Below are 25,296 nucleotides of genomic sequence, written 5' to 3'. Positions count from 1 at the left end.
CACCAGTATTGTCCAGCAAATAGCAGGATGCATTGATTTTTTTGTGCCTGGAGAACTCTTAGATTCCAAGTAAACATCCCTTGCTGCTAATCCTTTGCTGTGTACCCACTCAAGCACAAAGAAGTGTAGGTACAGGTACCTTGAGTAAACCAGTAGTACAGGCCTTGCATTAAAAAGCCTAGAAATCTGTTCTACAGGTACAAAATAGCTGGAAGCTTACAAAAAGTAGTTAAAGCTTTTAATGTGAGAAACCTTCAGTGTGTAACTCTGGTAAGAAAATGTTTTTTGATGAGGTAACACAGTTCAAGGATTACTTGAACAATGTCTGTGCGTTTATGACTTTTCAGACCGCTGACTGCTTTCTGTAAAAGTGCATTTACATTACTTTGCTGTCGGCCTGGCTGCTCATAGGGGGTTTCTTGAACTGGAATTAATGTTCATAATGCCAGAAATCCCCAGGGCTTAATTCTTTTCAGGGCCTGTCTCCTAGGCTCATTGGTTACTAAAAAAGAAACACAAGTTGAGCAGCGTTCCCCTATGTACCACCTGAGAAACACAGTACTGCTTAGGATACTCGGATAGGGATGTATCAGCTCTGCTGCATTCCAGGGTTTTGAAGCAGATGTTGGCTCTGACAAGATGATTGGTACCAGAATGCTATTACAGAAGCAAGAAACTGAATAGAATACTTTGTCCCATTTTGGTGCCTTTGAGCTTCTTTAGTGATGCTTGCAGTCCTGCTGTCAGTGATATGTAAATTTTTTGCTATTATTTACTGTCTCACTCTGAGAGAGGATAGATGGAGTTCATGAATCCTGAACATAAACTGTCACTGGGATTGTGAGTACCATCCCTCATCTCTTGTGTAAATGCATAGCTCTTGACTGTGATTGTGGACTTCGTGTAAGAGATGGTGGGTTTTGTCATGCAGCTGTTAGGTAGTTGTCATTTTGTTGTTATGTCTCTCTCGTGAGGTCCATAGACTACTGAGATGAATGTTACTGTCCCATAACCATCATCCACTTAAGCTATTTCATGGGTTTATTAGCTTTTTAGCATCCTTGAGAAGGAAGAGGTACCTATAATCATGATCTACCTTATCAAGAACCCTGATTAAGGATAAAGATCCTTTTTCTGTCTAGGCTTGCAGATGAGGATCACTGTCAGATCTAGGTACGGAAATTTTCCTTACAGTGTTGAGAAACAAGTTAATAAAAATGAGTTTACAAGAGGGAACCTCTTGAAATGCATGTGAGTTTCCTTTGAGTGAATACACAGTGGTCATTCAGCATTAACCCACATCACAGCTTTCATGTTTTCCTACTGAATGCCATCTGATGCAGAAATTCTGCCATTCAGGAGAGCAGTCCAATGAGAGCAGGTCCAATGCTGAGTAAAGGGGCAGAATCACTTCCCTAGTCCAGTGTTGTAGAGTTAGAAAAAATTGGGAGGTAATGACTGACATTTAAAAAATCTTGAAGACAGTAGGTAAGGTAAAATCAGAATTGTAATTCCTCAACCGTTCCAGTGCTACAGCTGTGGTACAGGTGCTGGAACTAAGAGAATATGTATTTTACATAGGTAAGAACATAGTTTTTTTCCATAATAAGTGGTGAATGTGAGTAGTGTTGCTTTTGGAGCTTCTACAGGTAGATATTTCTAGCTGTTTGAAAAAGTGGTGGAAAATGTGTTCACAAGCAAGTGTTAGCTGAGAGAAGGCATTTTGATATCCTTAATGGAAATGCTAATAGAGTGCAATGGCTGTAGCTTGCCCATGGTGGCCAGGTTTATGTTCTTGTCCTTATGTGAGATCTTTGCTACCAGCGTTAGAGGCAGAGTACTGAGCTAGATGGGTCATGGCTCTGACCCATCAGGATATTTCTCTTGAGATTCTCCTGGCAGTGCAGTATCATAATCTAATACTGCCCTCGATATGCCAGCTATTTGAATCGTCACTATCACACCTTCTTCTGTGTTTGTCGAAGTTGTAGTCTTGACTATGCTGCATCATTGTAACAGTAGCTGAAACAAGACTTTCCATGGCAGGTTCCCATATATATTGCTGCATTTCACGTAGATCTTTGGTTATCAGTTACTTCAAAACTCCAGGGGAATGAAGGTTTCATTCCATATTCTGCATTTGTATCTGCAAGTTATTGATCTGTTACCTGTCACCTCCTTCACATGTGTCCAAACTGTTACACAGTACCCAGGAAGCTTCTGTTTTTGTATTTGGCATTATTCATTTCTTACTATCGCTTCCAGAATGGCTCACAGAACTTTATTAATTGAACATCTGTCTACTTGAAGGAGAAACCAAGTTACTGATCTTTCTTAATGTTAATGGAATTTTTTGGTTCATGCTCTCTATAACTCTGTATAATGTCTTAAAGATCTGACATTCATGGAGTTATAATTGAGAGACTTAAGCATATTCTGTCTTCAGAACAAGGTATGAAGAATATTAATCTATGCACATACCACTTTTATCAAAAGGTATCTCACATTAGCATTACTTCAGTACTGATGGGTAATGCATAAACTGTGTGTGTACCTACAGCACAGAGCATCCAAGGTTGCATTTACAAGCTCAGGATACTTACTGTAAACACAGGAAGTATCTTAGCAGATATATAATGTATTCAGGAAGGTTAAAACTGTTGAAGCCAGTTAAACAAAAAGTGAAAGTTCTGTATGCTCTTTCAGCACTTTTGCAGTATTGACTTGTAATCTCATACTAGAAGTAGCTCTGTGGGAGGAAATACAGAGTAGATTTCATCTAAGAGAAATCTGATGTGTTTTTTTTTAGGAACAGTGTGGAAGATTATCCTCCTGAAATATCCTCCACAGTTACTTCTAGTAAATGACATTCCATTGTCTGCATCTAACTCCTTCTTTTGTCCTGTTCCAGAGTTCCAACCAGGAGTGCCATGGAAAGGTATACAAAACATTGACCCTGAATCTGACCCCTACGTGACCCCTGGAAGTGTGCTGGGGGGGACAGCCACATCTCCCATTGTAGATACTGACCACCAACTTCTGCGGGACAACACCACAGGTAAAACAGTGAACAACTGGCGTATGATTATTTATGTCTGATATTTGAGAATATTCTGATATTCCTGTCGTAACAGGATAAGTCTCTTGCATTTGACTAAGAAGGAAGCCTGTGTGTCTGTGCACCACAGCTGTGTATCATGTAGAAAGCTGACACTGGTACAAATCATGGCTTTCTTGGGATTTAACTCTGAAAGTGGCCTACTCTTCACTTTCTTTCTCTTTCTGCCTTTGATAGGGTCTAATTCTTCCCTCAACACCTCGCTGCCTTCACCTGGTGCCTGGCCCTACAGTGCCTCTGACAATTCCTTCACCAACGTTCATAGCACTTCAGGTATGCAGGCTTCAAAATTTACCCGGGCAGAACATTTTTCAATTATCACTAATTCCTCATCCTTATTCCACCTTGAAATACCCTTTTCAGCATTTCCTTACGAAATTTGGAAATAATAATGTGTGTGGCTGATCAGGTCATTGTCTTTGTGATAATAAAATATTCTGTTGTAGTTGCTTTATAAACTAGGCTAAAATTCCTTCACCTACCCTTCTCCCACTAAAACATTTTTAATCATGCAAGTTAAAGAACAAGATAGCAGTAGGCAATAGATATAAGAGGGAAAAATCACAATCTAAATGTGGTCTGTTTATATGTAAACTCTTATGGGAGCCGTTGTAATTTTTTTTTAAAATACCTGTTCCTGTGTGCATGAGGTAAGGAATATTGCGAGTAATAAAGAGGTGATTTTATTCATCTTAAATTTGGAGTGTTAAAGTTCTATGTAGGGAACACTTTTTCCTCACTTTTTGTAATGCTCAAATTTCCCTGAGACATGGAGAGAAACTAATTTTTAGTCAAAGAACTGAAGGGCTTAGGCATAGATCTTTCAATGGGTGGCCTGCAGACAGTAGTGTCTGCATCAGTAAGTAAGGTCTCCAAAGCTGTCTTGTGAAGAAAGATCTCTGCACGTACTTCGTATTTTGAGCTGCTCATAAATGCTGGAGTTTTCTTTAGAGACATCACTGTCTTTGGCAGCTACTTAAAACTGGATAATTGTATATGGATAGCAGAACTGGTGAGCTTAGCTGAGAGCTGCATCTGTCTCACACAGTTTTTCCAACTTCAGGGATAAAAGCAGAGTTCATGCAATAAGTTGCCATCTTTGCAAAACACATTGAAAATCCTGCTTACCTCTCAAGAAAGATAGTATTCCTGCTGCCAGTTTGTGGCATCACATTGGTTTGAAGCAGTATACACATATGCAGGATTCAAAATACATAAACAATTTATCTTTCATAGCCTGAGTAGAGGAATGACGTGTTCCCCTGGCGTGCTGCCCTCAAAGACAAGGATGTTGAGGAGAGCTGGCTGCTCTTCAAGGATGCCCTCCTGGCAGCACAAGAGGTCTCCATTCCCCTGATTAAGAAAGTGGGCAGGAGAGGTAGAAAACCGGCATGGCTCAGCAAGGACCTGCTAAGAGAACTGAGGGTGAAGAAAGGGGTGTACAAGCTCTGGAAACAAGGCTGTATCACCTGGGAAGAATACAGGGATGCCGTCCGGACTTGCAGACATGGGATCAGGAAAGCCAAGGCGCAGACAGAATTGAACTTGGCAAGGGACGTGAAAAACAATAAGAAAACCTTCTACAGGTACATTGGCCAGAAGAGACAGGCCAAAACGGGCGTACCTACTTTGGTAAATTTAAAAGGAGAAATGGCTTCAACAGATGAAGAGAAAGCTGAGGTGCTGAATGAGTTCTTCACCTCAGTCTTCACTGGTGGCCAGGATTCTAGTCTTTTTGTCACGTCCCTAAGTCTTGCACCCCATACCTCCATGTGGGGACCAAGGGAGGTAAATCGCGCCTCCCACTGTAGGGTAGATGCAAGGTCCGAGAGTGCCTCGCTTAGACTGAATGAGTATAAGTCTATGGGGCCAGATAGGTGTGTGCATCAGGGTCCTGAGAGCTGGCTGAGGTTGGTCTGCCTGAGCCGCTCTCCATCATATTTGAGAAGTCGTGCCTGTCAGGTGACTGGTCCGATGATTGGAGAAGGTGTCACGTCACTCCCATTTACAAGAAGGGGACAGGGCAGGACCCTGGTAAACTACAGGCCGGTGAGGTCTCACCTCCGTGCCTGGAAGAGTTATGGAGGCAGATCTCCTGGACAAAATACTTGCATCACATAAAGAACTAGCATTGATCCGGAGACAGCGTGCACCGGCTGCAGCGCAGGGAAGGTCATGCTTAACTATCTGTGGGCCTTCTATGATGGAGTGAACGTAAGGACTTGTTGGGACGAAGCGGAAGGCGGGACCGTATGTCATTACCTGGACCTGCTAGCAAGGCCTTTGACATGGTCCCCCATCACATCCTCATCTCCCAAATTGGAGGGAAGTGGATTTGATGGTGGACAACTAGATGGATAAGCAATTGTTGAAAGCCGCAGACAGAGGGTGGTGGTCAATGGCTCTATGTCCAGGTGAGGCCGGTAACGAGCGGTGTCCCTCAAGGGTCTGTCTTGGGACCTTTAACATCTTTATTAATGATATCAATGAAGGAATGGAGTGCACCCTCAGCAAGTTTGCTGATGACACCAAGCTGAGTGGTGCAGTCGATACAGTGGAGGGAAGGATGCCATTCAGGGGACCTTGACAGGCTGGAAAGCTGGGCTCCGTCGTGAACCCTAATGAGGTTCAACACGGCAAAGTGCAAGGTTTTGCACTTGGGCCGGAAGAACCCAGGCACCTGTACAGGCTGGGAGGAGTTGTCCTTAGAGAGCAGCTCGGCAGACCTAGGGTCCTGATAGATGAGAAACTTAACATGAGCCACAGCTGCGCTCTGGCAGCCTGGAAAGCAAATGGAGGTCCTGGGCTCCATCAGGAGGAGGGGTGGTCAGCAGGGATAGTGGAGGTGATTGTCCCTCTTACTCTGCTCTTGTGGAGCCCCATCTGGAGTACTGTGTCCAGGGTGGAGCCTCAGTACTAAAAAGACATGGAGATTTTGGAAAGGGTCCAGAGGAGGGCCACGAAGATGATCAGGGGGCTGGAGCACCCTCCCCTATGAGGACAGGCTGAGGGAGTTGGGTTTGTTCACTGGAGAAGAGAAGGTTGGCGTGACTCTATGCTGCCTTCAATACTCGATAGGAACGTTACTCGCGAAGAGTAAACTCTTCGAAAAGGCTCGATAATAGCAGGACTAGGGGAAATGGTTTTAAGATTAAAAGAAGGAAGATTTAGGTGGTGTTAGGGGGAAGTTCTTTATAGGACGAGTGGTTAGGTCTGGACACGGCTGCCAGGGAGGTTGTGGATGCCCCGCCTTGGAGGTGTTCAAGACCAGGTTGGACAGGCTCTGGCAACCTATCTAGTAAAAGGTGATATGTTTGGTGCCCTGCTAGGCAGGGGGTTGGAACTACATGATCCTTGAGGTCCCTTCCAACCCGGGTCATTCTGTGATTCTGTGATTTTGTGTCAGCTTTCTCATCTCTCTTTGCTTTTGTCTAGCACATAAGGAGAAGAGAGGAAGGGAAAAACCTAAAGTCATAGCTAAACTGAAGACAATGTACCCACTGCCTGCCATAAATCCTCCACATCTTAATAAACTACACACCAGTGCTGTACAGCTGGAAAGCAGTTCATCTGAATTAAGGATTTAGAATTCACAAATCTATAAAACAAACTTGGTCTAGTAAACAAGGTTTCTAAGGACTTTTATATACTTCAGAGGTTAGTGCTTGAAATCCAAGTACTGTTGACAGTTACTGTCATGGAAATGCAGTGATCCAAATGTGAAGCAAAGCATGCCTTTACTTCTTGCTCTTATGTTTTATTATTGAGTCCCGAATGTATTATTTTGTGACATTTAAGCATGGATTTTAATTTCCTGTTTCAAATGAATAATTTACTACTTTTTGTGAGTAAAGAAAGATTAATACATACATTTGCAAATGTATAAATGAATTCTGATTAAGGTAATGTATGTCTCAAGAGCCTTTTCCCCTAGGATAGTCGGTCTGTTTGCTGATTCTGATTACAGAGCAAGGAAAAAGAAAATTACTCAAGCAATTTCAGCTTAAGTGTATTTCTTCTTACTGAGTGATGAGGGATGCCCAGTATTATTCTTCTCCTAATAAGTACTTGGCAGTATTTTCTAGTATAAATTCAGCGCATGCTGTCAAGATGGTTTTAAAGTCCAGTTGTCATATAGCTAAATGACCTTCATCATGTGTTACTGCTGTGCACACTCTATAATGACATTTATGTTGCATAAGAAAGAATTAATCTTACTGAATGACATCTTTAGCAGGTAATATTAGCTTAGTAGACCAAGAGCAGTAAATACTTACTTTGGATCTCTGCAAGATTGGGGCCATGAGAAGGTTTGGTTTTAGGCATTAAAAGTCAGTAGCACCCAGATGAGCAGGAAATCCTCAGGTTTCTCAGATGAAATGTGGTAGTGTAATATGGGTGTCTTATATTTCTCGTGTTAATGATTATATATAGTGTGGTAAGTAATGTTAATTCAGACAGTAGTCTCTTTTTGTGGGGAGCGAGGGTGTATGAAGTAGGCCAAGATTAACTACATGTGTCATGGATTTTTTGCTGTGTCAGATTAACTCTTTTTTTATTCTGTGCTATGTGTTTGTCTGTGATTGAAATTGCAAAGAGTTTGCAGTAATAGTGTAGTTGAAGGCTGGTTGAATCTTGTTAGGTTTCTCTAATACCGTTTATTCAATCTTCCAGCAAAATTCAGTGATTACAAATCAACATGGTCCCCAGATCCCATAGGACACAATCCCACTCATCTCTCCAACAAGATGTGGAAAAACCATATTTCCTCAAGGAACACTACAGGGCTGCCTCGCCCGCCTCCTGGCCTGACCAACCCTAAACCATCATCTCCATGGAACAGCACAGCACCCCGATCGGTCAGGGGCTGGGGGGCACAGGACTCAAGGCTTTCCTCTGGTGAGAAGAATCATCTGATAACGCCATTGATCAGACCTGAGGAGTGTGCGTTTTACAGCAGTAATGGTTTGGAGGAGAGAAAGTTGCAGTTACCTGGTAAAAGGAAAAAAAAAAGTTCCTTAAGTTCTTGAAATGGAAATGAACTGTGGTGATTGGGATGGCCAGGGGGGAGGATCCTGGGTCATGCTGCAGGAGATTAGTGGAGAGGGCTAACAACTGCAGTGAAGGAATTTCTGTTGCATAGGGCCTTTCAAAACTTAAAGATAGCTGATGGGGGGAAACAGCTAGGAAATAAACTCTAGTAAAGTGGATCCTGATGTGAAATATGAAGAAAGATGTACTTTTTCTTGTCAGGAGTAAATATTGTGCTTACGTTTGTTATTAGAGTTAACAATGCTGAATTTGTTTGGGACTGAAAGACCTGACTATAAAGAAAAAGGTTTTTAACACGTTTTTCTTGATTCCTCTGTCTCCCGTTTGCAGCATCTACTTGGAGTGATGGTAGCTCAGTTCGTCCTAGTTACTGGCTGGTTCTTCACAATCTCACTCCGCAGGTATTTTCTGTTACTTGTTTGCTTTGCTGAGATAGTGATTTGTGGGCTTTTCACTTGGCTTTTAGTGAATAAAATCTAACAGAATCAAATTCGTCAGCGTGCATGAGACGCGTTTCTACTAACCCAGGCTGTAGTCTAATCAGCTTTTCTGTAGTAATCTTTTCATTTCACTTCAAGACATTCAGTGTTTCTGAATGACTAACTTAGCCTTTTCTTACCTAGCATTTAAGGAAAGTACTGGAACATAAAGGTTTGTTTTTCCTAGAAGTGAAGAAAAGTTGCATGACCGTAATGCAGAATGGTTTACAGCAGTGTTTCTTTGGGATGGAAGAACGTTGGTATAACTGCTAGCTTTCACTTTGGTGTTTCCATTCTGAAACCACAGTGTTTCCAGCTCTTCTGCCAAAAACAGGCTAAGTTGGTTATTCCTGCAAAAGTGTTCTCAGCACTCTTCCTCTCAGAATGAGTTCTCTGGGTGTCGTGGTTTCGGCAATCTCATTCAGTATGTATTGAATGCTTAGGAAAAACCTGTGTGAATATCAGCAGTGCCCTAAGGTCTAGACCCTAGTTCCCGTCCAACAGAGTAAATTTACCATGCTTCTAATAGAGCTTAAAAAGGCATCAGTGTGAAAGACTTAGGTCTCCTTTGGATCATCCCAAATGGCAAGTGACACTTCTTTCATAGAAAGGATTGTTTTCCTTAATGCGAAGGAAATGGTAGGGGTGAATTAAAGAGCCACAATTCTAAGTCCCTGCCCTGTGCAAGTTAGATTAATGCTGCTTTAGGAATCATTTAACAGAATAAAAATAATACTTTGAAGGTATTCAGATCAATAGAAAAGCAGATTACAGTTGAACCTTCTGTAGTAAATCCTCTTTTTGTTGTGGATCAGATGCATTGAAGTAAAAGGAAGTAAAAAATCAGCATGATTTCAGAAACAGTATCTCCAGTTTCTTTTTTTAACTTTGCCCATATTTGCAGCCACATAAAACTTTCTTTTCCCTCATTTGAGATTGTATTAAGGGAGAAAAGGGAGAAGGAAGAAAATAATACTTCCTTTAAGTATTTGCACATGTGGATCCCATTTGTGTGTGCATGTTCTTGTGGCATACAAGGAACAGAATCTGTCTGTACAGAACGCCTTGGAGAACAGCAGTTCCTGGAGGTAAGAAACTGTTGTGCTGCAGGAAGGAATGTAGGCAACAACTGCTGAGGAAACATCAGTTCAGGAGGAATGAACGTTCCTGGTTTGGCAAACTGTTTCTATGGCTTACTGTTTCATAAACCACAGAGACCAGGAAAAAAAAACCAAATAACCAATAAAACCCAATGAAACAAAAATTGAAAAACCCCCTTATTGTAGAGGTGAGACTTCCAATTCTGCAAAGAACATTTTACCTACTGGTTGGTCTAAATTCTGCTGGCATCACAGTGCTGGAAACTAATAAATTGTAGTTCTTCTGGCACAATCCTAATGGCTGAAGATGCTGAGAAGTACAGCCTGTCTGCCATTACTGGAAAACCTTTTGATGTAAGGGTAGTGACGGAATAAGAAAGAGAGGAGGGGAAAATGAGTCAAGCTACAGATGAGCTAAAAAGATAAGTCAGTTAATTGCATGAAGTGTAATCACTGTAATGCAAAATTGGGGTACACTAAGATGCTGTTTGAAAGTTAAATCCTGTTACCTTTGCTTTCTTTCTATTGCTTCCACCTATTTTCTTCTGTGAGAGCAGACTATCTTTTAATGACTGTAGCTACTAAGACTGAAGTACGTGTAGTAAAGTAGTTCCTAACATCTGTTCTGTTTTGGATGTTCTTCCGCAGATCGATGGGTCAACCTTGAGGACGATCTGCATGCAGCATGGCCCACTGCTGACATTCCATCTGAACCTGACCCAGGGCACCGCTCTCATCCGATACAACACCAAACAAGAGGCAGCCAAGGCCCAGACTGCACTGCACATGTGAGCAAATCCCAGTGTCCTTCCTTTGCTGCTAGACTAGTCATGAACACCAAAATGCCTCTCCAGTGCTGTGCTTTGCAAGCTTGTTTCAGGCATTTTTGAAGGGAGGCTTTCATTCATTGGTAGGAGAAGATGAAAAACAAGGGTGCCTTCCATTTATCTTGTTTCAAGTATTGGCGAAAACTGGAAAATGCAGAACCGAGAAGGTGCAAATAGCAGGATGGAATTGTGACCAGTATGCAAATTGCTGTACAGTTTGGGCTGTCTTATGAAAGACCATGAATCAATTTAGATCATTCTTAATTTGTCATCCAAATGTGCAGGAATATGCTTTATTTTGAGATATAACTGAAATAGCTCCTTTGAAAAGCTACCTTTCTTTACTTTTCAGTTCTTAATTTTTTTGAATTCACAGTGGCTCTTGTATGTTTTGAAAACATGAGAGGTTTGGAGACAAAAGTAACTTCCTGGGCTTTTTAAACTTCTCTTGCTCTGTTCTGTTTGAATGGTAGCGTACATGCGTGTATCATTTTATCTACACCACATATGTACTTCTATTGTCCTTGTGTTTATGTTCAAGGCTTTAGCTTAAATATAGAAAGCTTAAGAATGGAGTATTTGATTTTTGCCCTTCATAAAATGGAAGTTCTTGTGTTTTGAGTCAGTTTCACTGCTGAGAACAGCTGATGTTTTCTGTGTTCATGCCATTCTGGCCAACTGATTTCTGCTTTGATTCCATGCCTTCTGAATCCCTTCCCTTAACTTCAGCTTTGACTGGAAGTTTTGATTTTTTTCTTCCATATGTCTTCCAGGTGTGTGTTGGGAAACACTACCATCCTGGCTGAGTTTGCCACAGATGAAGAGGTTAGTCGCTTTTTGACACAAGCTCAGCCCCCTACACCTGCAGCAACCCCAAGTGCACCCACAGCAGGCTGGCAATCCCTGGAGACGGGACAGAACCAGACAGATCCAGTTGGACCTGCTTTGAATCTCTTTGGTGGGTCAACAGGGCTTGGGCAGTGGAGCAGTGGTGGCAGCAGCAGCAGTGGGGGTGATCTCACTGGCGCTTCGTTGTGGGGGCCCCCAAACTATTCTTCAAGCTTGTGGGGGGTCCCAAGCGTAGAGGATCCACACAGAATGGGCAGCCCTGCTCCCTTACTACCTGGAGACCTTCTGGGAGGAGGGTCGGATTCAATCTGAACTTAGAACTTTCAACTCTGACCTCGTGACCTTTTTTGGAACAGCAGCAGCACTAACTTGACCTTTTCGTTTTTTTCAACTTGCAATAAATACATTTATAAAAGGAAAAAAGAAAACGGAGAGAGAAAAAAAGGTGGGTCATTGACAGACTGTCTGAGCACATAGTTGCCTCCCTTATATAACTTCAGTTTTTTCGTTTGGAATATGAATCCAAAAAGAGAACATATCACTCTTGAAATACTTGAATCATGAACGCCAACTTAGAAAGACAATGTGAAGCAAGTACACATACCATTTAAATTTAAACACAAAAAATTAAAAAAATTAGTTTCTAGTTTTTCACTTTTTCATGTTATACGGAAGTTGTTGCTAAGAAACATATATACTGAAAAAATAGCTTTTTAACTTTGTTTGCACTGGGTGTGTTTCCGTCCTTAGGTCTACCATGTTGGGTTGGGGTAGGGGTGGGGTTAAAAAGAAAAAAAGATGGGGGGGAGGGAGGGGAAGACTTGACGGAGCCTCACTTTAAAAACAAAAACAGACAAAAAAAATTAAAAAAAAAACAAAAAAAAAAACCAACAAAAGAAAAACAACAAAAAAAAAACAAAACAAAAAAAACCACAAAAAAACAAAACCAACACTTTGTGATTGGCTGGTTGATAAGTACCAGTGTGTTCTGGCACATGTAACTGCCCACGTGTGCTTGTTTCTGTGTGAGTGCGTGTGCACATATTCGTGTGTGTGCATTTTTTCTCTCTATATATAATCTTGAAACGCTGCATTGCTGATGGTCTGTGGGCTGGCTGGCCATCTGCGTGTCTTGCTTCTGAAAACAAGATGGGCATGGTGGAGCCCCTGTGGCTGAAGCAGGATCCTGTTGGGCTGGAGTAAAATTTGTAAGTTTTTTCTAAATTCATTTCAGCCGGGTGCTGTCTCAAGTTTGCAGATCGTACTGAATGGGTAGTTGCTTCCTAGCCCTTGTTCTAACCCTGTGGTAGAGCAGAACACTGCCATATCCAAAGGATTTGGTGAGAGGGGAGCCAGTGTTGTCTTTTGAGTATCAGTGTATTTATTTATTTATGTCTGCATGTGGGGTTTTTATATGGAGTGAACCCTAGAATGTTTGTTCTATAATGCAAGCCATTTTTCTTTTTTCTTCTGAAGAGAGGAAAAGGGGAGGAAAGAAAACATTGCTATTTTTTGGGTGACAAAGAAAAATGTTCTTATTCTCTAGCAAACTTCAAGAACCTTTAAAAAAAAACAAAAAGTTTTTTTTCTCCCCCAAATGCATAAATAAGCACCCATATTCATTCTTGAAGAACCCATCAAAAGCTTGAAAGTCCAGCCCAACCACATTAGCTTTTCAATTGATGTACTGCTTGCTCTAAAACTGACAGAAGTGACATAGTGTCAGCAAACCGCTGGCCGGCTGGCCTCATCCCCTGAAAGCACATGCAGCTGATTCCCTTCCGCGTCCTTCACAGTGAGCGTTACCTGTGCCAGGCCTTGGTGTGTTACGACGCCAGATCATCACTGACAGAGAAGTTTACTTACGAATGTTCTTAAACCAGTGTGTACTTAAAACGTTTCCTTTTGTTTCTCTGTGTTGTGTTTTTTCCTGTGTACGTGGTTTTGCTTAGGGAGGTATATAACTAGCAAAGACTTTTTTTTTAAAAAAGTATTGCACCTTTTTTGTTTTTTGTTTTTACTTTTTCTGTACTGTTGCTTTTTAAGTTCTGTATTTAAGGAAAGGCTTGGGTTTTTTTTAGCATCAGTGTAAGTAGTACTCTGGGCAGGATAGGGGTGACCTTTGTAATCCACAGTGATAGCCAGTGTGTGCGTGCATGTGTGCGCTGGGAACAAAATTTCTGAGACTGCTTGTTGTGAAGAGCCGTAGCAGCCTTGAAGGAGCATCTCTTTCTACAAAGTCAGAAGTCATTTGGAGGAAGGCTGGGAAAAGAGGGAAGAGAGATGCCGGTACTCTTTGTGTAAGTGCTAGCGTCCGTGTGGCGTTGTCTAGCCGTCGTACTGTCTAACAAAGTGCCGACATTCAGTACCAGCAACTACCTGTCCATTCCAACCCTCAGCGGGAGCAGTTCTCAATTTTTAATACCTGTCGGGGGGAGGATAGGAGAGTCTCCAGCGTTTTCATTGAAGGATCCAACAGTGTCTAATACATTTAAGTAGGGCTTAGGTGGGGAGAAACAGAAGCAGACTCAAGTAGGGTGAGGGTGTGTGTGTGTGCGTCTGGGTGCGTGTGCCTGTGGGTTGGGGCGGGGGGAAGGGCTGGGGAGTTTTGTGGCTTTTTTCAATTCGCCCTTTCTATGTAAACCCAGTGTCACAAGGATGACTGAGGGAAATGCTGCATTTACACATGCCTGTAGATTTGTACACCAAGTGTTACGTGACAAAAAGTATGAGTAGGCTTGTATTTGCTTAGTAAACTGGAGTGTGCAGCGTACTCTGGCTCCTTTGGAATATACTTTTCTATCACATCTCCTCCATCCCACCATGCACAAAGAAAATTTCCTCTTCCAGCTCCTGCTAGCTAGCGTCCCTAGCAAGCGTGCACGTGTTCTTAGAGCTTTGTTTCTGACGGTCTCTGCTTGAAGCTCAGCTGCGCTCCCACAGGCAGAGCAGGTTCCTAAAAGCCTTGCGCCAGCAGTTCTTCCTAGCAAAGCACCTTTGGCCCGAGTCAGCCAGTGCCCCTTCTCCCCCATGGTTTGCTCTCCACGCTGGTTCATCGCTGTGTGCCACCCTCGCTTCTCTCTCCCAGCCTGCCCTACGGTCCCTTTTCCTGCACTTTGGGTTAGTTGAGTTCATTGCGATACTACGGTGAAAGCCGGGTGCTAGAGCCCCTCTTGTTTACAAGACGTACTGAGGGATTTGAAATATTTTAAAAGAAAAGCTAAATTGTTCTTCCATTGTAAGCTTAAAGGGAAAAAAACAAACAAACAAAAAAAACTTAAAAGATTTAAAAAAAAAAAAAAAAAAAAAAAAGACCAAAAAGTGCATATATATATTTTAGATGAAGACTAACTCTGGGAGCATTTAACAGTGTTTTTGTTTTAATTTTGACATTTTATTTTCCTGCTTTAAATTTGCAAGCATTCTCAGGAATTCTAGGGTAGGAAGCCAGTTTTTTGAAGATGGTTTATTTAACCTTATCCTAGATAGGTGGCTGTTTCTTGTTGATAAACTTTTACAAGTTCCTGAATCTTCAAAATGTTTGAAAGTTTTTACTTCAAAATATATTAAAAAAAAAAAAAAAATTAATAAAAAGAAAAAAAGGAAAAAAAATATCTCCAGATGTTACTGTCAGGCAGGGGGGAGCGGAGGGGGTCAAGAATTGTAAAGACTGAGTAAATTAAAATACATGAAGAGAACTTGTCAACATGAGCAACAGAAATCCGTTGCCATCTGAAGTAGTGGGAGAAGAAGGGTTCTCATTTGTAGTGCTTTGGTACTCGTGCAGACGTGTGCATTTGCATGGAAAAGAGAAGTGTGTGAATGGAAATCTATTAGTGTGTTCCCTTTCGATTTGAAACTAAGATATTCTTCCAAGCACCTTCTTAAAAGCAAAGTGAAACTGTAAACCTAACTAAAATGCAGTGTAGTTTTAACTGAAAGAGTCCTCAGTGAGGAGGAGCAGCAGGAAATACACGATGTTGCTTCTTTAAACCACTTCTAAGTAGTGCTAAATACCAGTGCTGACAGAACACCGAAGGAAGTGGTAGTTCTATCCTGCCTTTCTCAGTACAGAAAAAAAAGGGAGGTAATACGGAAAAACTGCAGTAAAATGTACATTAGAAATCAACCTTCCCTATTTTCAGCTATTTGGTCAGTTTTGTCCCCCAGTTGGAGATTTGCTGCTTGCTTTTCTTAACCCCCAGCCCACCCTCAGTCTTTCTGTGTTGTTTCATGTTGGGGGGAATAGCTGGTAAACTCTTCTGTTCACCCTATTGCTGCTGGCTGTCGGGGCAGACAGTCTTGATCTTCAGAGCTTGGTGCTGGGGTGCCTGACTTCTGCCCCCCGGCTCTAAGGGTCAGGGGTTTTACTCCTCCTGAAATGGCGAGACACACCACAGAAACCTCGCTAGTGCCTTTCTATATGCACTCTACAGTAGGGGAAGGGAGGGGAGGGGAGGCAGTGTGGTCACTAACGGAAATAAATGTACCTGTTCTTAGAGAAAAAAAGTGCATGCGGTGAGTCATGAAGTGAGTTACATAGCAGTAGTTGTTAAGATAGCTTTTTACTATTTAAAAAAGTCAGATGCCAAATTAATGTCCTTTTCATATCAGTTGCCCGGTGTTTTTGTGTTGTGGTCTGTGTACATACGAGTGTAAATGTGTGTGTGTTGACTGTAATGCATCAGCTAATTTGGGAAAAAAAAATAATTGTATAATGGGCCAGTAGAGGAACATTCGCTTAGGATGTTAAAGATTTTTTAGTTATTACTATTTTTAAGGAGAAAAACTGAGGTTTTTTTTGGCCAGAGGCTGTTCAGATTGGCAGTATCCTTAAAAAAAAAGGGGAGATCTTGGACTTTGTCAAATAGAGGCCAGGAGCGAGGCAGTCATTTGGAAGTTGAATCGTGAGTGCTGAAGGGATGCAGTGTGGAGCTTCCATCATCAGCTGAGTTCAGGCCTCCTGTCTTACAGCAGCCTGCTCCTCCATTCCTTAAAGGTACAGGCCTGCAAATGTAACTATCTTCTCACTGACAGTTTTCCAAAATTGTTCCAGTAAAGCCACATTAGTCTTACTGCTTTCCAGCCACAGTTGATAGTTCCATTCCTCTCTGAATTACGCGTAGCTGACCGTGATGCTGGCATGGCTCGGTCCTGTCATTCCTAACCCCACTGCAAACTATTTGAGCATTGTGGTAACCATGCTCATCTACCAGGGAGGACAATTGCTCAAATGTTGTAAATACTTTGCTACCATTTGGGCTTGTAAGAGTAAAAAGACAGCTGGAAGAGATGTTACAGTATTTGGGGGCTTTTACAACCATTCCAGGGAAGGAACTGACAGCAACGTCTTGTTTAAACTGTTGACAGAGAGAGTAAAGAAAAGGGGCTGGGGGAAAGGCATCTTAGCACCTCCTGTGCTCAAAAATCAGCTCTACTTTCTCAAGCAACAGAGAACACTTCTTCATTCTGTACCTGGTTTTGATTCTTCAAATTATACAGTTTAAATATGTACTTACTTTGCAGGTGGTTTCATGTGTCCTGCTTTGTTGTTTTGATTTTTTTCAGTGCTATATTTTAGCAGTCTTCTAAACAAGTACCCATTTGTTAATTCCAGTTGGCATACCTGGCCTGCAGTGTGCATCCAGCTGAGACTTTTTAAATAGGTTTGTTGGTTCTTCCTCAGTTTGAGAATGCAGTTCAGAAATGTGTGTTGAGACCTCTAATGCTTATTTTGGAAAGCAGGTTTAATGTGTACGTTGGAAAACTTGCCAGTTTTCCCACAGTTTTTGTACTTTCCTGGACATTCACCCAACATTCTTAAGAGTGTTTTTGTTGTATATTTTTCCCAGTCACAGGGTGTCAGGTTTTTCTTACAAGTTTCTTTAGTTCAGGTTAAGTGGCATGAGTAATGAGCAAGAATATTAAGCCAAGTGTGTGTTTTTCTTTTGCAGTATAAACACAGTTCTTCAACAAGCTGTGTGGGATAGCAGCATCAAAGATGAAATAACAATTGAACCTTTATATTATGGTGGCTGCTTTTTTTTTTTTTTTTTCCTTTCTTCCTCCTAACATAGATTTCTAAACATTTAGTCCTTAGAACTTCTTCCCCAAGGTTTTTTCTTCCTACAAACGTTGGCCGCATCTTTCACTATTTGTGTCTTGACAGTGCATCCAAACAGGACCATAAACCTTTTTGGTTCTTCTTTTGCTTCATTCTTTGTTATGTTTACCTTTTAGGCTTCTAAATCTGATGTGTGCTTTCCCTGTAGACATTAAGAGGAGTACTGTGTGTTCCTGAGATACCCTCATCTGGCCAAGTCTGATCCGGGAAATCAGGAGTGATACTCACATAAATTAATCCCACTGACCTTAAATGAGTGCATACTGCTCAAGTAAGGGCTCTTTGTGTAAGTAAACTTAAGCTGGATCAAGGGCCAGATAGTAGATGAGGACTTGTTACATTTCCAAAGCAGCCAACAGACCAGTGTTGCATACATCACATTCACTGTAAATCGTGTGAGCTTAACATGCTCTCTTCGCAGTAGATGGTTGGTGTCTCAGGGTACGAGTCCAAATGGAGTGAGAAGTAGTTTCTTCCATCTCTGAGGAGGAAAGGTTCCCCTCCAGCAGGAGCAGCTTTCTTATCTGTAGATATGCATGCATGTATTTGTGGGCAGGAAAGTAATACCAAGAAAATTTAGTTGAAAGGAATTAAAAGAAAAATAAATGCTCTTGAAATGCAACTTTACTCCTGAATCTGAAACAACATATGCACAATCTGTTGCTGTGACTAAAGTGATTTTTGCACAAAATACCATTTCAGTTTTGTACAGCTTTATCTCCCATAGTTTTTCAGCGTCAGGAACCTCATTTCATACTGTTAGATCATATCAGTCAGTCCTGCTGTGATCAAAATACAGCCCAAATTATCTTCCTTTTCAGTACTGGGCTTCCCAACACAGAAGAAGGATGTTAGCAGTAATGGGAAAATCTGTAAACCTTCCCTGATGTTGACAAACCCAGCTTCCCTCTGTTGTGCTGAGTTCATATTCAGGCTTAAAATGCAAACCCTTAAGTGTTGCTGGAGCAGAGCTGTTGGTTGCACTACCGGATGAGAGTCTAGCTGGAGATTTCTGGTTGTCTTGCTAGTTTGAGTCCCTCACAGTGTGTCCCTTAAGCGTTCTGTCACTGTAAACACCAGTGTTGCTGAATTTTACCAGAGTTCCCCTGCAATGGATAATAGAAAACATCCAGGTCTATCTTGTAGTGGCTCTCCAAAGAGAGCTTTGTAGGAGTCAAGGGTCTGACTGCACTGCTGTTAAATCTCAGTCACAGTCCCATTAAAACATAGCTCTCTGTTTCGTGGTGTATGTGGAACTTTAAAACTTGTGTCATAGTGACTATAGCTTTTAATCTTTATATGAAAACTAATTAAAGATTTCATTTGTGATACAAAAAAGCGCCGCAGCTCCCAATGGAGTCTATTTTCACTGTTGTCAGGCCAAGATAGATACAACTTCATCAGTGGCATACAGCAGACAGCATCCGTTCCCATCTACAGTTTGTGTGTGTGTCTTCATTGAGCTATGCAGGAAAGTTTCTCTCCAAAAATCTCCCGGGATCCAGTACTATGTAAGCAAGATTCTAGCAAATGAAATGCTCTCTGCGAAGAGCCATTTTCTCTCCGTGTGTGTGACAGCTGGGACTGGTGACATTCTGCAGTGTTAGGGCTCCTTCTAACTTTGTTGTGAGAGAGGGAGTTTTTGACAGCCTTTCCATACATGAATATGGAGCACACGGGTGGGGAAAAAAAGCAAAGAATGCATTGTGCCAGCCAGCATTAAGTATTTTTGCAGCAGACATTCTTGATGTTGGTGGGCAGAGCGGAAAAGGTGGGAGAAATTAGCATGGATGCGCAATACAAGCAGGCAGTGCTTTGCAAGAGATGTCTCCTTGAGCATCAAATGCCTCCTCTTGGATATGAGTGTGCATAGTTGCATTCACAGAACTCATTTCCCCCCTTTTTTTTAACTTACTTACTTTTAGATAAAGTGGATGCTTTTCCTGTTGCAGATGACACACAACCATAAGTGAATATTTTCTTCGCCATCTACTGTTGAGCAGTAAGCAGGTTGCACAGCTTGCTAGAAAAGCAATTTTTGTGACATGGTTATGATGTGCTTTCTTTCCCCTCCCTCCCCCTGCCAGATATGGCCTACCCTTTCTATATAAGGCACTGAGTGTGGTGTTTTGTTTTGTTTTGTTTTGTTTTGGAGATGTGTGGAGAAGAAGCAAAATGAAGTGAAAATGCAAGCCAAGGTAGAACAGCCTTACTTTAGGGGGTAGCCTTACAACAGAGCTTTATAGTCAGTGTGCTGTATTCCAAAATATGTAAGCCAAAAACAGACAAGAAGCATTCATTTATGCAAAAAAAAAAAAAAAAAAAAAAAAAAAAAAAAAAGGAAGACTTCTTTAATATGTACCTTCTGAAGGTAGAGTAAGGTCTCACCGAGTGATACGTTATTGTGATACTTCTTGCTGGGTCAGTAGGGATGGGTTGGGGTATAAGCGCTTAATGTTTTCCTCCTTGTATGTTTTTACAAGCAGTAAGATAAACGTGGTATTTATGAATGTGCCTTTGTGAGTATAGTGACTGTCTAACTGAGGAGACTGCTTGGGCTGAAGGGGAGACAATGGTCAGTTTTATCTTTCAAGAGGTCAGATGTTGAGATTTCAGCCCACTGGTCCCTTCGGGCAAGCAGCATCTTTGGGCTGGTCTCTGCACTGCACAGTACGTATTCTTATGTGGTAGAGATTGGGGCGGGGGGTGAGAAGGGCCGTCGTGTGATGCACAGAAGCTGTTGGTAGTTTCAGTCTAGTCTGCCGTTGCAGGTTGAGTTTGTATATGTTTTATGTGGCTTTTCTTTCTGTTGGGGTGCATGAGTGTGTGTGTGTGGCTTTATTTTTTGTAAGCACTGGAGAATTGAAACGCGGTGATGTTTGAGACAAATTTATCCGTGTAGAGAAGTGGATGTTTTGTAGCTTCTGTTAAATAGTGGGTGCAGGCACACTTTTACCCTCTCTGTCCGTGTCCTGATGAAAGAAATGGGAAAATTTATTTTTTTTCAACCTGTCAACTTCCAGCACACTTAATGTTGCCATTTAAACGAACAGGGTATTACACAAGAAGAAGAAGAAAAGAGGTTCTGAAATGGTGAGGTAGAAGTGTTTCAAAGGAAAACAAACAAAAATTGAAGTAATTTTTTTTTCTTCGAAGCTGTTTGTAGCTAAACATGGGAATCTGCAGTGTCTCCTTCCGTTTGTTTTTTTCTGATAACTCACCTCTTCATCCCATTCAAGATGAGGTGTACAAGATCAAGAGCTGTTGCTGTAGCCCCTCATAATTCCCACCACGAAAAGAAACTCCAGTGGGATCCCTCAGCTCTATTCAGGAAGACAAAAAGAGAGGAGAGACTCTGCAGTTTTCTTTGCTTCGCTCTCATTCCTCTCTAATGGCCTTGAAATGTATTATTATGCAAATGTGAATTTTGATACTGAACTTAAGAAGAGGTTGTTTGTTCTTTTTTCAAAAAAAAAAAAGAAAAAAAAAAAGGTCCCATATGTGGTCAGCATCGCTTCTTTATTTTGTAAGTGAATTGTAAACTATGCATTCTGCAAAGGGGGAGGAGGGGACGGAGATAGCTTTGCTAAACTGTTGAGGAGTTTCTGTGTCCATGGTGCATCCGTTACAGTTTGGAGGAGTGGGGAAGTGATGACTTAGAAATAAGGAGTTGGTAAAACTTGCAGAATTTGGCAGCTGGATGGAGATCTGGAAAACCAAGGTAGAATGCAAAACAATAACAACAAGAGGAAGATTAAAAAAAAAATCCACTCTAAACCTTCTGCAGGATTGTGAATTGTAGCCATGCAGTGTTAACCCAGGGCCAGTAGGGTGAATGGGATACCAGCTCTACCTGGGGAACAATCCACCCACCACCTCCTGTGTTCTGGCCCCGGTCAAGCTCAGGAAACACAGTGCCATAGGCACTGGCTCTTTTGGATTTACTACTTGCTTTCCATTACAGCGGTCTTGCACTCTCCCAGGAGAATCAGAGCACAGCCGGTCTGTCTGTTTACACCCGCTTTCCCCTCAGATTTTCATCACTCCTGCTTCTGGCTCTGCTCAAATAGTGGCAGCACAGCTACAGACAAGACAGTGGAGGTGATACTTCTTCCTAGTGCTGATCAAAGCATCTACCAGTGCTTTGTCTTCTGGCATTACAGTGGGCGATTTAGCATTAATGTTGGCATTAGGTGAAATTTTGGGGAACGTAGGCTGACGTGTAGACTAGGCTCTCTATTTAAAAGAGGAGATCGTTATTAAGTAGTTGGTATCGCAATGGGCAACAAAGGATTGACTTCCTCACATCTCCAAAATGCAGTCCTTGTGAATTGCACGTGTTCCACGAAGCCTGCTGAGCTTCTAGGAGCAATCTTCTCAGAAAAATGTAGATCTCACTGCCCTCTTCATCATCTGGATAGGGACCCTTTGTTGACTTGACTTTTCTCCTTTGTCCGCGGTACCGTGGTACCTGCATTATTCTTGGCATTATCTTAGATGTGATATTGTATACCGAGAGATTATCCTGCCTGTATTCAGTGTTTTCATGCAGCAGTTTTATTTTTGTTGACGTTCACAGTACTGTAATAAGTAATAGACTTGATGATCACTCTCGCATCTGTGCCTGCCTTGCAGATGTGATCTTATCAGGGTTCCACTCTGTCAGATTGCCTTTAAAAATACATACATGGAAAAAAAATGACAAAAAAAAAGTGGAAAAAAAAATAATATCATAAGTTGAAACTCCCTCACAACAATACCTCGTGGTACATTTCCCCCTCTCGTGTAATCATTCAGATCTTACCTTTTCTTCGAAGCTCGATGGGTTTTTATTTCCATCCATTGTCTCCTTTCTGGAAAAAATGTTTGGACTGTTGGTTTTGAGCACAGGACCAGAAGCCCGGAACTCCTGAATTGTAACATGGGCCCTTATTCTTCCCTCTTTGGCCATGCGCAAATCATTCAATTTCTTTGCCTTTGTTTTTTCATTTGTAAAACAGGGGTGATGATAACACTTACCTACCTCACAGAGGTTTTGTGAGGATCAATTAGTGCGTGTTTGTGATGTTCTTTGAAGATTAAAAGCTTGGTAGAAGTATTAAAGAGTTTTTACAGCAAGACAGTTCATTCTTCTTTTTTTTCCTTGTGTGGAGGGAGAGAACCTGTGACACTGTCTGTGATAAAGCCATTAGACAACTCAGATCCTAAATAACAGAAGTTAATGGAGACTCAGTTACTCATACTTGTCCTCTCTTCATGCCAGTTTTTTCCTGCTGCTCTTGTAGGGTTACGCCAGTTCTGTTGCAGGTCACACGTCTCTAGTTACACTTCTGGATAAACCTTTGAACTTGAAGTACTTGAGCTTGCTGCTGCTTTCACCGATCTCCAGGTTGGATCAGTTTGTGTGCTTCTCCCTCCCTTTCAGTAGAGCCTTTGTTCATGTCTGCCATTCAAGCGGGCACATCTCTTGCCATTGTGAAGGGGAGGCCGTGGTCTGTGGACAGAGAGAAGGGCTGTCAGATGGAGAACCACACCACCTTACACTGCTCCGTGAACAAAGGGCAGAGTGGTTTCCCATTCCCTTCCCCACATTAACGTATCACTGTGCGATCAGTGACACTTCCAGCAGTGTCTCTCTTCACCCACACTACCATAAGCCGTCTCCTGCCAGTAGGGGCACAGGATTACAGGGAGTGGCCCTCCATGGGGCCTGCAGCGGTCAGGGAGCCTCGCTGCTTTCTCCAGTTTCCCACCACATGGATGCAGATCTCCAGGGTGTGCTTTGGGCCTTTCAGAATTTGGCCTTTGCGTAAGCAAAACCTCCTGTCTGATACTGCCTGGTTCTTTCTGCACTGCGCTGCCCCCTGTGGCGTTAGAGACATCTCTCCACTCTTTGCAGTGTGCCATCCTCCATCTCTGCCAGTCCTTGAGGCAAAATGTAGTCCTTCTGAAGAGGAAGGAGCTGAAATGATGCGCGTGCACCCGCAGCATTTCCTTACACGTATCTTGCATTTCTGTCGGGTGCATGCAGGGCATCTACTATGTGACGCTATTCCTTTCTCAGACAAAGAACAAACAGCAGCGTGAATGCTGATGGCAACTGCCATGTTTACTTTGAATCCAAGGTTAGCTGTGTTCCCTAAAGAACCAAAAAAATTCCTTTCTAACAAAGTAACCAAATGCAATCTTCCAGAAGGAGGGAGGAGGTGCAGCGGTGGGAGCGCGCTGATCTATCCTGATCTATCTCCACCGCTCGGCTGGAGATGCAAAATGCTGCTTTCAGTTCCACAAACATAAGGGATTATGTTTACAAAGGTCAATGCCTTCTACCTGTTCAGGAAACTGGCTGACAGTGGGCATCAGGTGTCTGGTGAGCTTCTCACTGCGCACTTAGCAGTGGGAGAGAAGGTGTGTCGAGAGGAGTGGGAAATGGGTTCATTTCATCTGTCTTGTCAGCAAAGCAGTGCCGCCTTCCTCTCTTCAGGGAAAGAAAGAGGGAAAAGAAAGAACACAAGAAGGCACCACGAATGGAGGAGGTTGCAGAGCAGAAATGGGTGATGTCCGAACTGGCTGAATGAGAAAAGGCAGCTTTTCTACTTTGCACATAACTAGGTAACAGGAAGGTACAGCTCAGTCCTCTTGCCTGAAACACTGTCCCCCAGCAGCAGACATCGTAATAATAAAAATAGTGGCTGTATATTGATGCTATTTGCAAGTTACCTGTAAGTGTTTTTGGTTGTGTTTGAGTTTTTGGTTTGGTTTTTTTGTTTTGTTTTGTTTTTGTTGTTGTTGTTCTCTTATACTTGAAACAGCTTCCTTAGCTCAGCTCTCACCGTCGCTCTGGTTCTCCCCTCCTTCTCCCACGTGCAGTAACAAAGCAGATGCAGGGCAGGGGGCTGCGGTGGGGCCGCTCCATCCGCTCCCCCCCAGGCACCACGCTTCCTTCCCAAGGGTTCTCCATGGACACAGAAACTCAGCACTTTAGCAGGTGCTCTTGTACGGCTGGCTGCCCTCCCCACCCCCCTCTCTCCCCCTTTCTCCTCCTTTCCTATATTTTTATTTTACTTTTAGTATAGTGGTACTTAAAATCACTGGTTCACTTAAAAAAAAAAAAAAAAAGAAAAAAACCAACAATAAAATGTTTAAACTCTACTAATGTACAAATAAGCTGAAATGTTGCATTTTATGTGTATTTTTGCCATAGCAGGTACTGTATTTCTCATGCTGGATTTAGAGAAAAAAGAAAAAACTAAAAAAAAAACCTAAAAAAAAAAAAAGCAAAAGAAAAAGCAAACAAAAAGGGGTGATGTTTTATTGGAGTGTGACAAGTTGGGAGTAATAAGGAAACAAGTCGTCGTCATTTCATTAATACTGAGAGATGGTGTAATACGTATATAAGTTTTCTGAAGGTGTTTTTGTTTTTTTGGGGGGGGCTTTTAAACAGCTTTTTTTTGTTTCGTTTTTATTTTATTTTAATTTTTTTTTTTTTTTTGAAAGATATGATTGTATTATGTGCAACTCAGTTGCTTACATTATAACTACAAAATATTTTTGGGTTCCTGGAAAAAAAAAAAAAGAAAAAAAAAAGAAAAAAGAAAAAGACTAATAAATGTGTTTGGCTGCTAAGCATTTAATCCTCTGCCTTCACAAGCGTTTTCTTTGCTCCCCCGCGTTGCGGCCTCCGTCCGGCAGGGGGCGCTATCTCCCCCCGCCTCCTCCCCACCTGGCGTGTCGCGTTGGGGCGGGG

At 42.1% G+C, this 25,296-nt stretch overlaps 1 protein-coding gene across 12 annotated transcripts in view; it reads left to right on the top strand.

Annotated features, from left to right (window-relative positions):
• The window catches only part of TNRC6B (trinucleotide repeat containing adaptor 6B), a 121,076-nt gene extending 108,923 nt beyond the window's left edge, over nt 1-12,153 (top strand). For 7 of the 12 annotated variants that reach the window (XM_032444645.1, XM_032444658.1, XM_015860539.2 and 4 more), the window contains 6 exons: nt 2,912-3,058; nt 3,296-3,391; nt 7,793-8,113; nt 8,501-8,571; nt 10,398-10,537; nt 11,350-12,153. In XM_032444645.1, the coding sequence (XP_032300536.1) occupies nt 2,912-3,058; nt 3,296-3,391; nt 7,793-8,113; nt 8,501-8,571; nt 10,398-10,537; nt 11,350-11,737 (1,163 nt within the window). In that variant the 3' untranslated portion in view covers nt 11,738-12,153. The remainder of the gene's footprint in view (nt 1-2,911; nt 3,059-3,295; nt 3,392-7,792; nt 8,114-8,500; nt 8,572-10,397; nt 10,538-11,349) is intronic. The other 5 variants (XM_015860560.2, XM_015860520.2, XM_015860596.2 and 2 more) reach the window with 2 other exon arrangements.
• Nucleotides 12,154-25,296: the final 13,143 nt, after the last annotated feature.

The sequence above is a fragment of the Coturnix japonica genome, chromosome 1, assembly GCF_001577835.2.
Source record: "Coturnix japonica isolate 7356 chromosome 1, Coturnix japonica 2.1, whole genome shotgun sequence".
NCBI lineage: Eukaryota > Metazoa > Chordata > Aves > Galliformes > Phasianidae > Coturnix > Coturnix japonica.
Note: the sequence above shows the minus strand (reverse complement) of the source record. Positions and strands in the feature narration are given on the sequence as shown.